Source organism: Mytilus galloprovincialis, chromosome 10 (genome assembly GCF_965363235.1).
Source record: "Mytilus galloprovincialis chromosome 10, xbMytGall1.hap1.1, whole genome shotgun sequence".
Lineage (NCBI taxonomy): Eukaryota > Metazoa > Mollusca > Bivalvia > Mytilida > Mytilidae > Mytilus > Mytilus galloprovincialis.
Genome location: NC_134847.1, coordinates 73,575,611 through 73,592,855, shown reverse-complemented (window position 1 = coordinate 73,592,855; position 17,245 = coordinate 73,575,611). Strand labels below are relative to the sequence as shown.

Sequence of the window (17,245 nt, the reverse complement as noted above, 5' to 3'; positions counted from 1 at the left end):
ACTGGCTAATGATTACAGTAGTAACTTCTTAGACCACTCGGCCACTAAGGCCCCCTTTGTATAATATATAAATATGTGCTATCACTAGCTTTTATTGTTCATGTTTTAAATATCCCACTCAAATAAAAAAATATATAGTGTACAACTTAATCATGGTCTGTGTAGGTCATAAGCAGGACATACAAAAATACTAAACTAGGAGGAAAATTCAAAGTCCGTAATCAAATGGCAAAATCAAAAGCACAAACGCATCAAACAAATGGATAAAAACTGTCATATTCCTGACTTGGTACAGGTATTTTCTTATGTAGAAAATGGTGGATTAAAGTGTCTGTAATAGGTGTAGATGATGTAGAATCATTTTTATTATACGACCGCAAAATTTGAAAAAATTTTCGTCGTATATTACTATCACGTTGGCGTCGTCGTCTGCGTCGTCGTCGTCGTCCGAATACTTTTAGTTTTCGCACTCTAACTTTAGTAAAAGTGAATGGAAATCTATGAAATTTTAACACAAGGTTTATGACCACAAAAGGAAGGTTGGTATTGATTTTGGAAGTTTTGGTCCCAACATTTTAGGAATTAAGGGCCAAAAAGGGCCCAAATAAGCATTTTCTTGGTTTTCGCACTATAACTTTAGTTTAAGTTAATAGAAATCTATGAAATTTTGACACAAGGTTTATGACCACAAAAGAACGGTTGGGATTGATTTTGGGAGTTTTGGTTTCAACAGTTTAGGAATTAGGAGCCAAAAAAGGGCCAAAATAAGCATTATTCTTGGTTTTCGCACAATAACTTTAGTTTAAGTAAATAGAAATTAATGAAATTTAAACACAATGTTAATGACTACAAAAGGAAGGTTGGTATTGATTTTGGGAGTTTAGGTCCCAACAGTTTAGGAATTAGGGGCCAAAAAGGGACCCAAATAAGCATTTTTCTTGGTTTTCGCACCATAACGTTAGTATAAGTAAATAGAAATCTATGAAATTTAAACACAAGGTTTATGACCATAAAAGGAAGGTTGGTATTGATTTTGGGAGTTTTGGTCCCAACAGAATAAGGGGCCCAAAGGGTCCAAAATTAAACTTTGTTTAATTTCATCCAAATTGAATAATTGGGGTTCTTTGATATGCCGAATCTAACTGTCTGACTGTGAATGTAGATTCTTAACTTTTGGTCCCGTTTTCAAATTGGTCTACATTAAGGTCCAAAGGGTCCAAAATTAAACTTAGTTTGATTTTGACAAAAAATGAATCAGTTAGGTTCTTTGATATGCTGAATCTAAAAATGTACTTAGATTCTTGATTATTGGCCCAGTTTTCAAGTTGGTCCAAATCGGGGTCAAAAATTAAACTTTGTTTGATTTCATCAAAAATTGAATAAATGGGGTTCTTTGATATACCAAATCTAACTGTGTATGTAGATTCTTTATTTTTGGTCCTGTTTTCAAATTGGTCTACACTAAAGTCCAAAGGGTCCAAAATTAAACTTAGTCTGATTTTAACAAAAATTGAAATCTTGGGGTTCTTTGATATGCTGAATCCAAAAATGTACTTAGATTTTTTATTATGGGCCCAGTTTTCAAGTTGGTCCAAATCAGGATCTAAAATTATTATATTAAGTATTGTGCAATAGCAAGTCTTTTCAATTGCACAGTATTGCGCAATGGCAAGAAATATCTAATTGCACAATATTGTGAAATAGCAAAATTTTTTTTAATTAGAGTTATCTTTCTTTGTCCAGAATAGTAAGCAAGAAATATCTAATTGCAAAATATTGTGCAATAGCAAGATTTTTTTTTAATTGGAGTTATCTTTCTTTGTCCAGAATCAACTTAAATCTTTGTTATATACAATATACAATGTATATTCACTTTTTACTACCAACTGATAAATTAAAATAATCTTTACCATTCAGTGATAACAAGCAGTTTTTTTACATCTTAATATTTTATGATGTATTTAAATGAGTAGTTATTGTTGCAAACTCCATTAGAAATTTTAATTGAGATTAGTTTTGGAATAAGGGAAAGGGGGATGTGATTAAAAAAATTGGTTTCAATTTTTCTCATTTGAAATTTCATAAATAAAAAAGAAAATTTCTTCAAACATTTTTTTGAGAGGATTAATATTCAACAGCATAGTGAATTGCTCTAAGAGAAAACAAAAATTTTAAGTTCATTAGAACACATTCATTCTGTGTCAGAAACATATGCTGTGTCAACTATTTAATCACAATCCAAATTTAGAGCTGAATCCAGCTTGAATGTTGTGTCCATACTTGCCCCAACCGTTCAGGGTTCAACCTCTGCGGTCGTATAAAGCTACGCCCTGCGGAGCATCTGGTTATTTTTAAATTGATTTATTTTTTTACTTGTTTTGATCTACAGCAGCAAAGTACATAATATAAACATTGAGTTCAATAGTTATTATCCATGTACAAAGTTTTCCTCAAATTAGATGTGCATATGAACCTTTTTACATGAACGTTGGTTGGAGTTGAAGAATTCATTTCCACCATTTAATATATCTATAAACTCTAATATGAAACTAAATATGTTCCCTTATTACCTCCAGCTTTATATGAATAATTTCAATTCTAGTAGCAATGTTAAAGGAGACAAAACATGTTAGTGGTAAAATTGTAGACACTTGCTATCCTGCGGATCATCATTATCTTTAATTTCATTACTTAGCAACCCTGATCTATAAACTTGGATAACAATTAAGATTATGGTTAAATTAAAATATGTCTGGTTTCATGCTTATTGAGGTGATAAGTCGTTAATCATCGACTTATGTTTTGTGGTTAAAACTGTTCTATAATGTAAAATTTATAATGGTTGTTGACGGAATGATCACAGGGGTTGAACTAGTAACACAGATATTTCTTCACAAACTGTTATTCTAAATAATAGTGATAAGGTCAAATTAATTGGAAATTATATCAAGCTCTATGCATTACAATATTGAGATATTTTAGAAGAGAAACACTGGGATGGGTTTTTTTTTTTTCAGTTTAATCCTGACAAGTATTCTGATTGTCACATTTGTCCAGCTCAAGTCTCACCTTTGAAGACAATTTTCCTAATGATATCTTGATATTTTGGGAAGTTGTTTTTTTCTTTGTTTTTTTTTTTTTTTTTAAGTTATCACTTTTAAATAAAGTTAAATTCTGCTAAATAATTATAATCAGACAACGGCCTTATTTATCTATACTGATATGGACAAAAATAGATTATATGGAATGGTGGTACATAAAATAAAACCCCTTCTTTTGATATTTTCAAAGCTGCAACTGTACTACGGTTTAAGCATTGATAAATGCAAGCAGTTTTGTGGAAAATGAAAATAATGGACTTTTTTTTTAATAATGAAACAATCCATTAATTCTTTACTGGTAGTAGGAAACATATCATTCCAATGTATGTCCATGAAATGAAAAGAACACAATTCAAGTATTTTAAATTTCTACATTTACTTCTGCAACTTGATTAATGATTGAAAAGATCTCTGGGTAGTTAAAAATAATATGTAGTTTAAATTAAACTTTGCAATTTTACTTACCTTTATCTTACAAAGATCATGAAAGTCCTATATATGCATGTTATCCATAACACTATAAGTAATACATTTAGAATTGCATCTGAATTATCTTGCTTATCATACAATCCACATAACGTTACATACCACAAAAGTGAATGGAAGATTGCACACTCAGTATTTTCATTCATGATCAACACAGTAATATAAATGACGTCTGGATTCGATATTTAAAGCGGGATTTCAACAACTGCAGATCAGTCAAACAAACAATAAGCCAATCACATAGCCGGAAGGTGCACAGAATGATGTTATTTATATATTTCCATTTAAAAAAAAATTATGGTTTATATGTATGCTACTACTAATTTTATAATTGTTAATTATTATTTTTGATGTTTATGGTTGCATCAATCTTCATGGCGATTGATATCATCAATCTTGAAAGCTATCTTTGTTATTAAAAATGACCAGTCTGTACAAGCAAAAGATTTCAAATTAACATGGAATTTTAGAAGGGTTTTCTCTAGAAATGAAATAATTTCACTGGCTTTAATTGTCAAGATGTAGATAGAAATAACTGATATAATTATATATATATTTGTATGAAATAAAATTAGATGAATTAGGAAATAGTTAAAAGGCGTTTTATGTCTAGAGCTTAATGTATATTTGACTGCAAATACATAGGGGCCTATTTTGCAAAAGCAGATTCCTTTCTTATTTTCACTTTTGAGGAAATGAATTATGTCTAGAGCTTAAATGTATATTTGACTGCAAATACATAGGGGCCCATTTTGTAAAAGCAGATTTAGTCTTTATTTCAATTTTCATTTAAATGAGACTACCCATTTAGTGCAATCAATAGTAAATGCCAGTGGCTAATTTGCTGTCTTGTATTTGGTTTGGAAATTGTTTTTGATGAAGGGATGATCACATTTTATATTGTTTTAGATTACAACCATTAAGAATAAGTTTATTCAAGGATCAATTAGTTAACACTCAAATTTACCGGGCTTTATCAATATCATCATAAAAATTCAGATGTGATGTCCCTTTTTTAATATGAATGGAATTGGTACAGGTACAGCCAAACTTTATAACCAAGCCTTTTTTCTATGAAAGATTTTTATTATGAATTTGGAGTTACAAAATCCCTGACTTTGAAATTAAAAAGGTATACAAAAATTATGCCACATCTTCTTCTATCTCTATACACACATTAAATCAGAAACGAGACTAAAGACATAGGAACAAGTTGTGAAATATACACAATGTAAGACGGGTCAAAGAAATATACCCGTCCAAAAATTGAAAACTATATATCTGGTGCTTAACATTTCCTCTTTTATTATAAATGTTAGTATAGAGTTTCCTGTGTGATAGTGAATTATCCATATCTAGAAAAGGGCGATTTGATAAATGTTGTCTATGATAGATTAAGAATCTTTACATAAGGAGGGGGAAAGTATAACAGTCAGGATGAATTGTGTTGTACTGTTTTGTTTCAGTCATTCTATCAATATTCAAATTTTCAGTTCTGATTATAGTTTTTTTTTTCTTTTTCTTCAGGAAGCTTCGAACCAGCCAATACAGTTACCTAGACAACTGTCTGTCCTGGATGAAGGAAGTAAGTTACCTAAAACATTTTGCTCATTTGACCAGAATAAGGTCCTTGATAGGTAGTTTACTAGTGGAGGGAAGAACTTTTAGTTTTTATATACTAATCCATATTTTATTGATAATTGAATTCTTTTAAACGTTTTAATTATTTTGAGTTACACATATTTTAATTCTTTTGAGCTGTATACACAAATTCAAATTATTATGAAAGTACAGTACAGTTTTTAGGATATTGGAGCAATAAAATTCTGAACATTGATAAACTTATTTTGTGTAAATAGTGGCAGTTTATAAATTTCTGCAAGCAAGAATATAATTTTGAATAGTGGTTTTCTTTTTCAAATTAGTTTCAAATATTTAAGGTTAGGAAGTTGTTAAATAAGTTAATGCAGAATCCGGATGTAAAGTATCCTATGTATGTCCAACCTACAAAATTCTCCTGAAATTGGATAAGCTATTATGAAAGTATGAATAGTTATTAGTTTGGTCTTTTTTCGTTTTGTCTCCTAAATTCAAAATATCCTTATGTTTTTAAAAAATTTCTAATACATAATGAGAATTCGAAATGATCAAACAAATTTGTTCTAATTCAAAGTTATAGCTTTGAAAATAACTCATAATGAACTATATCATCTATGTAAATCTGCCTTTAGGTAACTTTCAGATTACGGGTGTTTCTGCCAATGAATGCTTGCATATTAATTATGCATTATGCTTGTTTAAATAATTTTGAAGTCATGAAAATGTATTACCTGTCATGACATTATGGACCTCTTATAAAGTTATATGACATGTGTAAGATGATGATGATTATTGATAAGTGACATACAGGTCAACATTAGTATTATCTCCACCATATGTTTTTCCACTGAACTTAGTCTACCAACAATTAATACTCGAAAGATTTGGAAATTTACATATCTATTAATAGAGGAAAGCAATATGGGTTTTTCCTTATCTATTTATGTGAAAAAGGATATGAGTTTTTCCTATTCCTATTTATAGAATATATAGAAATATGTAGCAAACTATAATTGAATGACTAATGTAATAGTGTAATATGAATTATTATAAGGAGATTTTGTGAATTAAAAAGTGAGACAGCAACTCAACAACACAATTGAACCTGATCAGGAAAGAAAATAGAGGTTAACACATCATTTGTCAATGAATAAATCAAGCTTAAGCTGGATAGGTGATAAAAAAAATTTGGCAGTTTTCCAACAACCTATCTATTTGAGAGATTTGGAAATTTACACATCTATTAAAGAATTCCAAGATCTTGTCAAAATCCTACCTTTCATTTTTACATGCTTATAAATATCTTCTGCAACAGTTTTGAATGCAGCATCTACCTTTTTTGCATCCTCATGGACTTGATTGAAGTAAAATGTGTTGAAAGACAGGAATGTATTATGCCATCCTTCATGTTTGACCAATTAAAATAGCTATTTTTCTAATGACATTTATGGAACTACCAACAACAAGTGATCAATTACTAGCAAAGACCAACACATTAACTTCTTTGCAAAGCAAACTGATATGAATGCAAATCCTAACAAGACCAATATACACCAAGAATAAAACACTATCTTGGAAGCATCTCAAGTAAGATACTGGAGAAGGAATGGATTCTAAAGGCAAGACTTTCCAAGACTAGACAATACAAGATTATAGCCAATGTGAAAGTCCACCAGGATAGTGTTGGAACCAAGTAACACATGTATAATAGCAAAGTACAATCTGTCCAAATGTATGATTTGGAAACTTGAAATGCCTTAGATGGTGTCATATAAAATGTATTTACAGTACTATAAAGAGTACTGGCTAGGAAAGATCAATATAAAATTCATGTCAAAATCAGTTAAAAAAGTTAAGATGGCCATTTACTTTATATATAATAAATATAGCACACACAAAACAGAAATATTGCTTAGGTATACATCCTTTAAGCTCGAATGTTATGAAATTATTATTCCTGAAGAAGGTGAATAGAGAATGTGCATTTTGACACCAAGGTCAAGGAAAAGAAAACCTTGCAAAGAACTGTAATAAAAACTTTTGAGAACTGAAGTCAATATCAGTACAATGATTTGGGGCAGAAAACTTGGAGATATTTTGTTGCCCCTTTTTGTCCCCCGGGATAACAAAGTTATTTGTTTGCCCCTGCCGTAGTGGAGGGACATTGAGTTTTACCCTTGTCAGTCTGTACGTCTCTGCCTGCCTTTCCGTACATCCCAAAAATTGTTTTCATTCTTCAACTTTAGTTTGTTTCAACCGAATGTTATGAAACTTTATTACTTATACACAATGCTTAATTCAACAAAACTCAAATCAAATTTGAATCCTGTTGGCGTCGCTTTTACCGTTCTAGAGTTAGGCCCATTTACTAATGGAAAATTTGCTGAATTTTTTGTTCCCTCCCTTAACTTCAGTTTGTCTCGACCAATGAAAACTTATACAGAGTGCTGACTACAACATAACACAGATCAAGTTTGAATTTTGGTGGCGTCACTTTATGTTTCTCAAGTTATACCCCTTTACAAATAAATGGTAAAACTGCTGAATTTTTCGTTTCCATTCTCTTACTTAAGTTGGCTTCAAACAAACATTTTGAAACTTATACTAAATGCTCAGTTTGAATGTTGGTGTCGTCACTTTTACCTTTAATGCCCCTTTAACAAATGGAAAAAAATATGATTTGTTTGTTCTGGTTCACTAAATTAGGATTGCATCAACTAAATGTTATTAAACATTTAAACAATGCTGATTAACTCAAAACTCTGATCAAGTAACATTTTGGGAAGCATCACTGAGTTATGTCCCAGTGTTACATTATATGCAAGGGGGCATCATCTGTGTCCCATGGATACATTCCCCATTTATTTTTTTAAAATACTTGACACTTTGATTTACAAATAAAGGATGTCAAAAATATCTACAACGAATCAATGATAACAGTACCATATCAAAGTTGTAAACAAGCTTAAAGTTATGAAATCATGCCATGCTCTCAGTTTGTGGTATGTTCATTGTGAACTAAAAAAGATTTAATACACAATGAAAATACCACAAACTATTGGCTAAGTTGGCTAAATTTCAGCTTTGCAGTCTACTTGATGCCTTTTCATTTGATTTATTTTAGGACCTGCTAATATAATGTCATCCATTCCTGTTCAGACATTACGAGAAATGGGGAAAGATGATACTATAATAAATCAGGCTATAGATCGATGGAGATCCAATAGACATCAGACAGGTAAATATTTTATTCAAATCTTCAAATCACAAGAAAAATTCAGCACTATGTCAATACAGTTTGCTCCTCTTCCAATTTCGACTTTAATTGTTAGAAGTAATTAAATTCTTTCTTGTGGTATTAAGGTCTTGTTGGACAAAAACCATGAGAGATATTTTATTTTACTTTTTAAATTCAAATTCGCTAATCTGCAAGCCAGATCATTGAATTAGTGATGACTTGGCTCCTTATGCAAGGATGTTTCTTCTACTGATATATGGCAAACATGTCAGCAATGATGCCATATATACCCCTAATGAATCTTTCAGAAAACAATAATTGAAATTATCCATTGAATTTGATATACTAATCTAATTAAAAACATGTCAAGGTGAAAAAATTTACTGTGAAAACTTGCAGCACTGTAAACATTTCGAAGCCAATTCCTCGTTATAGATAAACCAAGTTTTTTAACCATTCAATTTAGTCTGTTAGTGATAATATGTCCAGTATTGCCAGCTTTCTCTATGGGTTTTTTTTGTAGGCAAATCAGACCATTTTTAAAAAGTCATATACCTATAACTACTTTGCAATATTAATTCATTATTTACAATAATTTGCTCATTTGTTCCTGTTATATTTTATCTCAAAAAGTGCCAGCATATATTTTTTCCTACACTATGAATCTCAGTGTACAACATCTTCAACACGGTACTACCATGAGAGAACTGCTTTAATAGGTTAAAAATATTATTCCTTCAATTACAGGGAGATCACATGACAATGCAGAACTACAGGCAACAGAGATATATGAAGTTATATTACAAATAGAGGAAGAAAGAGAACAAGGAGCATCAGCATTACCAACATCTGGACAGCAATTGGCTTTAACACATCCCACTAATCAAGTGGTGCCCCAAACAAGTGTGGCTATAGCAGGTACATGAAGAAACATCAATTAATAACAATAATAATGATGTTGTGCCACAAATGTGATATTTTGCCTATCTCTGACAGAAACAGCAGTCAGCAAAATTCCTTCAACAAAAAAACAAATATATTTTAGTGTATATATTATTTATCCGTCTGTCTGTAATTCAGCCGACAAATTCTGGTGAAATTCGGTCAGAATATTCTTTCTTAGGAGCTACAGATATTCCAAAAGATCATTTTCAGGAGTTACAAATGAGATCTGTCTCAAGAATTTTCTCAGGAGTTGCAAATCAAAGTTGAAATGTGTTATTAGTTTTCATGCGATCATGCATTATTATGTAATGTGGTTTTAGATTTATGTATTGTCAACTTCCTGTCTACTGAAAACTTTAAGGTTCCAACTTCTATGACTTTTTATACACAGTTTCCAGGAAACTTTCGAGATATGTAATGTCAGGCTGTTTGTGAACATATTTTACAGTGTGATTTGTTTTCAGCTTCATGACTGATTAACTACATGTTTACTGAATACAGATACCATGACAAAATCATTTAGAATTGTTGTTAGAGACCATTAAATACCAATGTAGATTAGGTTAACAGATTTAAGAAGTATGCCAATACATTTGTAATAAGAAAAATAGCTACATTCCCCAAAAATGATTTTACACATAATGGCTATTTATGAAATATATGTCACATGATTCTTGTGAACTAGAATAGAAGCTTCCTGAAATATGTTGTCAGATTAAGTGGGATATAACTTTACAGTGTGAAATGTTTTCAGATTCATTACGCATCAGTTTTTTGGTTTACCTAAATCTTTAGTTAAGTGTATCATCATTGAGCAGTAGCTAACAGTTTTACTTCGTTTTAATTGTTTTTATTAACCACTGAAGATAAATGTCGATCAGTTCAATAGATTTCACTATTGTTGTTCCAAAAATACTGTTGATCAATTGAAAAATAGTCAATTCTTTTGTTTCATCTAGCCAACATTGACCAAATTATTGACATGTTGATTAGGACTACTAACACTTTTATGACTAGTTTGACAGATTTCATTTTTTTATAATCAAGTATTATGTCTTTTTATTGAAAATTTAAAAAAAAAATACGAAAGCTAATTATGCATTTTAATTAATTTTAAAATTTGTCAACTATCTCATTCTTTTAAGTTTATTTTATTTAAGATACCTCAAGTATTTTTCATTTATTTTATATACTAAACTATTGTTATAAGAACTGTGATTACAGTTAAAACCTCAAATATAAAAACGCGTAGGAATCAATCATCACTTAATCAACTTTATAAGATAGCTGACAAATTAAGGTAGCACAATACAAAGATTTTTTCACTCCCAATCAGATAACTTTAAACTGATGTAATTCATTTTATCCTTCTTTATATTTTATAAATGAGGTACCAAAAGAAAGAAGAAAGATTAATCTTTCAAATTGTGATAATTTCATTATGACATAATTATTATATATATCAATTGTTATATAATTAGTTGCTATATTGTGATATCCACACTTGAATGAATTTAGCTTCTTTGTTCTTCATAGAATCCCAAAATATTTTATAGATTCTTGTACAACACAGCTTAACCTCCAAAACTGTGTCTCAGATTTCCAAAAACATCAATAGAACAAATTGCATACCCAATTGAATTTAGTGATCTCTTACGAATTGATGTTGCAAACTTCATTGAAGATTTATGAGAGAATGAAATACAATAGGAAAAATCTGAGACACAGTTTGGGAGGTCTATAAAATATTTTGGGATGCTATGAATAACAAAGAAGCTAAATTCATTCAAGTATGGACATCACAATATAGCAACTAATTACATAACAATTAATTATGTAATAATATGTCATAATGAAATTATCACAATTTGAAAGATTAATCATATTCTTCTTTCTTTTGGTACCTCATTTATAAAATTTAAAGAAGGATGAGTGGAATTACATCAGTTTAAAGATGTCTGATTGGGGATGAAAAATCTTTGTATTGTGCTACCTTAAGGATGACAAATGTTTAATTTATAGGAATTGAACAGGTGGATTATGCTGTCATTGGTATCATTATGTTTAACAATGCCAGTCTATCTGTAAAATTTCTTGTTGTCACTCTAAAATGAATTTGACAATCTAGTCATAATATAAACTATTAAGTATATCAGTATTTTTTATTTATTTAAAGAAGAAACAACAGAGCAACCAACAGGAGCTGAAGGCACCACAGATGATTTGTCCTATTTGGAAGGTAATCTTGTAGAATAGCAATGCAGTTTCATTGAATGAATTGAACATGATCGATCTCACCTAATTTAGTCTAGTACTCTCAGTTTTAAAATATGTGAATGTTATTTTGTAAGGTATTTGCAAACCTTTATAACAATGGAATGCTTTTAAAGAGTTTATAGTATACAAATATTCTCAAGTAAACTTAGTAAAGACTAAAAAAACTCACCTGTCTGGTTTTATTTTATCCTTAATTCAAATAAAGCTTAAAACATTTATTATGAAAATACCATTCTTGTATATAAATTTATGGCTTTAAAAAATATGATAGAATAAAAGAGTGCAGAAAAAAGAGTTGATATGTACCAATTAAAGCAAAGTACATTTTACTGTCATTTTAGGATTTGAAAAAGTATTAGAGGAATATGAAGAGCAGAAGGAGAAACTGACCTGTACCATATGTATGGAGAACCCAGTAGCTATTGCGTTCTTACCTTGTGGTCATCTTGTCTGTTGCCTGGATTGTGCACCAGCTATGAGAAAGTGTCCTATATGTAACGAACTTGTCAAGGGAACCATCAAAACCTTCTTTCCTTGATGTATGATTTGTTTTCAAGATATGTTTTCTTTCATTTTCTAAATACTTCCTCAAATATATTAACACAACTCTTAAAAAAGTATACCAAAACTGCCTCTGCAACACTTTATAGAAGTCAAACAGAATATATTGGTTGGCCTTCTTGTATATTTCTATGTCTCATAAATTGCTTTCATGATCTCTAGAAGGATGAAAAAAATATTTGACACAATATCGTCGATTGTTATCTGTATACTGTAGATTCATTTATTTTCGTGGGTTTCAATTTTCGTGGTTTGATAAAATCTTGCATATTCGTTGATATGTAATTTCGTGGTTTTGGCAAATTCTGCATATATTTCTTAAGAAAATTTGCATTTCGTTGAATATTAAAATTCGTGATTTCCCTGTACCCACGAAATCCACGAAAATTGGTATCCAACGAATATTAATGAAACCACAGTATAAAAGAAAAGGAGATGCCAATGAGACAAAATCGCAATAAATTAACAACTATAGGGTTTCCGTAAGGTCTTAAAAAATTAGTAAAAAACATAGTTTAGATAAATGAGTACAACTCCATAGTATTGTACACTGCAAACGGACAGAACGAAAAAGAACTTTTACATGTTTTATATAACCTTCCATCATTACCGAACTGAACAAAGAAATAACATGACGGGTGCTGTATACGGTGCCGGAAATGCTTACCCTTCCGAAGCACCTGATTTCACTCCCGGTTTTTAGTGGAGTGTGTTGTTTCTTATTTATTATTTATAACTGTTGATGTAAATGTCCTTTGGTTTTTTGAGTCTTTGTTTACTCCTTGGTTTTGATTGTTATTGTCTTTATATATGGAATTTATAAATAGTCTTATCGAATGGAAGTATTGTACAAGCCAAAATTCAAGAAACCAAGGTAATTTGAAAAAAAATATGCGAATTTTGTGAAACTGCATTGAAAAAAAAGAAAAGGCACGAATGAAGAATATTTTTGAACTGTAAAAAATAATCCAGAAAACAATACATGGTTGAGAACTCTCTCTCCTAATGAAATAACATATTTTAAAAGTGACTGTAAACATATATTGATTGACAACAGTTTACTTAGAAAAGTAAAGTTATGGGAATATAGGACATAATTAGGTGACCAAGATTAATATTTCTTTCTTGTTTTCTATGCAGTCAGTTCTACATAGATTGAAATTACAGAGATTAACTGTTAAAACTGTCACACTACCAATAATCAACACAAGCTGTTGAAAAGTAAATACACATATGCAGGAGATATGAGCATATAAATACCAGAAACGAACATTTAACTTCATCACTAAATTAATACTTTTGGATGCCACATGAGAAGTAAGATCTAAATACCTTTCCTGAGCACATGAGTTCACCCAAATAATGCTGGGAATGGCAATGTTCAGACTTGAGATATCTGTGTTGTGTTTTGTAGACTGTTCTTTGAATGTTTTGTCGCGGAATGCTTTTGCAATGATTTTCACTGTAATGTTTAATGCAATTTTCCTCCCCTCTTTTACTCAATGTAAATTTGAGATGAAAAACAGTAATAAAAACTGTGTGTCTATTTTCAAGAGTGAGGTTGAATTTAGTATTGAACAACTATCACCACTATAATCCATTCAAGCGAAATTTCAGTTTGTTTTGCAGTAGATATAATATTCATTCAGCTTGGGCTTTCAATGGAAATGGAAATTTCAAGGGAATGGTAAACTTCCATGATGGACTTTACTTCTGAAATTGAAATGCATATCAACCAATACGGACAAAGCATGAATTTAACAAATATATAGTTCAAAAATTGAAGAATTAGGATTTAAAAAAATCCATGTATTGTTTGTTCTTATCAGAGCAAGTAAACTAATTTCATATACTAAATATGCTTTAGATACTAGCATTTCAATGATTATTTTTTTCAGGTAGTGAATGTAGAGTACATGCAAGCTGATCCAAAGTGGTTTCAGGGCCTAATAAGTTTAAAGGCTTTTTCAGCGACAACAAATAGCAGATGTATCACTGTTGCTTTCCAACTGGCTACTGAATGGCTGTCTGATATGATGTACTTGACCTTAATCTTATTAAGGGCCAATGATAATAACCATAAAGCTGTTATCAATTCAGTTTCAATGCCAACCTTCAAGGGTCTGTGCATTAGTCCATCCATCTATTCCGTTAAAGTTTTGGTTTAATATAGGATAAATATTTTGTTGTGGTCACATTAACTTTAAACTTGGTAAATATGTTAAATGCGGTACATGTGTTCATTATGAATTATACTTTTTAATATGATGTTGATGTGACCACAACTTCACGTTGAACTTCAATAACCAAAAACTTAAAAAGTAATTTAAGAGTACACTGAAACTGCACAGACTAATGTTTCGGGATGGAATAACTGAGTTGGTCCATTCCATAGTATATGAGAGTTTTAATATAAAAGGCTTATTCATCTTGTTGTTTAAAAAGTTTAAGCCGGTGCTCATAAAAGAGATTCAAGAATATGTATATGTATACAAAGTAATATTATGCCCTCTTTTGAAAAAGGTCGGCAAGAAGTACTGTAAATCTGAAATTTTTGTGTCTATTTACTGCTGCAATTTTTGGACGACGATGTACACAAATGCGAAATTTAATTATTTCAATTTTGTTAAATGCAACAAATTCATAAAGGTATCAATATTTGAAATACAAGCTTTTATGTTTTGGAAACTTGGCAATTTTCAATAATAAAAAGGATGCAAAATTTTCTGAATTTACAGATACTCCTGAAGAATCAGAAACTTTACTATTAACATAAATCCTATTCTTAGCAAACTCGCTACATTTAAAAAATGTCTTCATTACTACAATACATTATTAATTAAAAGGTAATTACTATTTTACAGTGGTTTCCTAACTCTTGAATGATATACCTTTCTGTAGAGATATAATTTGAATTACACTCTAGCTACAAGGAATATGTGACACATGATGTATTCATAGATATCTTCATACCATATGATTTTTCATAACTTTGTTGCACATGGCCACCATATGTATTTTACACACATTAGTTTTATGTTAATAGTAAAGTCAAGTTTAAAATCATTATCAAAGCGCTAAGAGTAATTTTAATTAGATAATGCGCTATATAAATATTGTAAATAATAATAATCTTTATTGTGTTAATACAATAATCAGTTCATAAAAAAAAAAGCATAAGCATTGTTTAAGAGTAAACTGCTTAAAACAAATTGCTTTAATGTTTATTAATAAGCTATCAACAAATTAATGGTGAATTGTACGATCGTTTGTGTTTATATATAATACTGTTAATGCATTGTTATATTTGACATATATATATATATATATATATGTTTTTATATAGAATTGTAAGGTATGTATGTTCTCTGATAAATTGTACAGCCAACCTTTTTTATTGTCCAGTTAGGAACATTGAGGCTTTAGATTTGGACGATTTCTCAGAAGCCTTCTGCAGAGGTCAACTATTGTGTGTGGTTTTTTTACGACCGCAAAAATTGAAAAGTTTTCAAGTTGGTCCAAATCAGGGTCCAAAATTAAACTTTGTTTGATTTTAACAAAAATTGAATATATGGGGTTCTTCAATATGCTTAATCTAACCATGTACAATGTATTTATATATTTAATATTAGGGCCCGGTTATCAAATTGGTCTTGATTGAGGTCTAAAGGGTCTAAAATTGAACATTATTTGATTTCATCAAAAATTGATTACTTGGGGTTCTATGATATGCTGAATCTAACCATGTATTTAGATTTTGGATGTGGACCATAATAGGTAAATGTCCAATTTAAATTTTTTCAGTTTTTAAGTTTAAGTTCTTAGACCATATTCATTCTGTGTCAGAAACCTATGTTGTGTCAACTATTTACTCACAATCCAAATTCAGAGCTGTATAAAACTTAAATGTTGTGTCCATACTTGCCCAAACTGTTCAGGGTTCCACCTCTGCGGTCGTATAAAGCTGCGCCCTGCGGAGCATCTGGTTTTTACTTTGTTGCATTTCTAATCGAAGCATAAATCATTCAAGTCTGTTTATCTGGGAGTTAAAATAAGGTGTGTGCTAATAACATACATCGGATAAAAATAAGGTGTGTGCTAATAACATACATCGGATATCGACACTGAACGTTTTCCAACATCCATCATTGATGTAATCATATTTGAAGGGGTTATTTGCGGTGTTTGTTTTTTGTATTTGTCTGATTAAATGTCAAATTATATGTTGTGCTTTCATGTTTATTACACATTAATAACTATTATTAATGGCTGTTTGTCTGATTGGTAATCATACCTTATCCTGTATTCATAGTTTATTAATTTCATTTAGCTTCATTTTATTTTATAATAAAAAATTGTATTTATTATTTGTATTATTATTACTATCAAGTTATCATGCCCTGTCAATAATTGGGGATTCAACTAAATAATTCACACTTTTGTGACTTAATATTATAATCACATATATCGCAATGAGAAATAACACAACAGGTCAATAAATTATATTCTTGTTTTGTCTCAAGTTACGTTTTAAAAATTACAGTGAATGAAAGATTTTTTTTTTAGAAATAGTAAAATGATTTTAGCCTCTCAAAAATATGTAAACTTTATTTATAAATGAACAGGCTGGTGTTATTTGGGTATATTTAGTCCAGAAAGATTATTTGTGATGTAACTAAGTTTACCCTAAAACACGTACGTTTTTGTCAATATAGATATGATTAATACCCACAGCCTTGCACTATATAAAGTATTATGTAAAATAATTTACTACTTTTAGAAATTATATCGTTTTGGTTATGCCTTTGCTTACATCATTATATTAATGACAATTTATCACAAATGAGACTAGTTTTGTAGCCCTAATGCAAAACGTATTACAAATTCTTATAAGTAAATGCATTTGTACGATTTTTTAGGGCTTGTATTTCCTATCATGATTTTCTTAATGAAGAATTGCTTACAATTTCAACTGAACCAAGTTATCTGCATAATAAAGTCATCTGATGGTTGAAGAGGTCATATATTTGATAGTTTA

The 17,245-nt window shown here is 30.1% G+C and overlaps 1 protein-coding gene across 4 annotated transcripts in view; it reads left to right on the top strand.

Moving 5' to 3' along the window:
- The window catches only part of LOC143048350 (uncharacterized), a 172,112-nt gene extending 155,540 nt beyond the window's left edge, over positions 1 to 16,572 (top strand). For 3 of the 4 annotated variants that reach the window (XR_012969798.1, XR_012969799.1, XR_012969800.1), the window contains 7 exons: positions 5,115 to 5,172; positions 8,311 to 8,424; positions 9,172 to 9,342; positions 11,546 to 11,608; positions 11,988 to 12,185; positions 14,106 to 16,263; positions 16,299 to 16,572. Coding sequence is in view for 1 of the 4 variants with exons in the window: in XM_076221994.1 (XP_076078109.1) it covers positions 5,115 to 5,172; positions 8,311 to 8,424; positions 9,172 to 9,342; positions 11,546 to 11,608; positions 11,988 to 12,184 (603 nt within the window). In the remaining 3 variants the exon portion in view is untranslated. Of the gene's footprint in view, positions 1 to 5,114; positions 5,173 to 8,310; positions 8,425 to 9,171; positions 9,343 to 11,545; positions 11,609 to 11,987; positions 12,186 to 14,105 lie in introns of all 4 variants that reach the window. The other variant, XM_076221994.1, reaches the window with a different exon arrangement.
- The last annotated feature ends 673 nt before the right edge of the window (positions 16,573 to 17,245 follow it).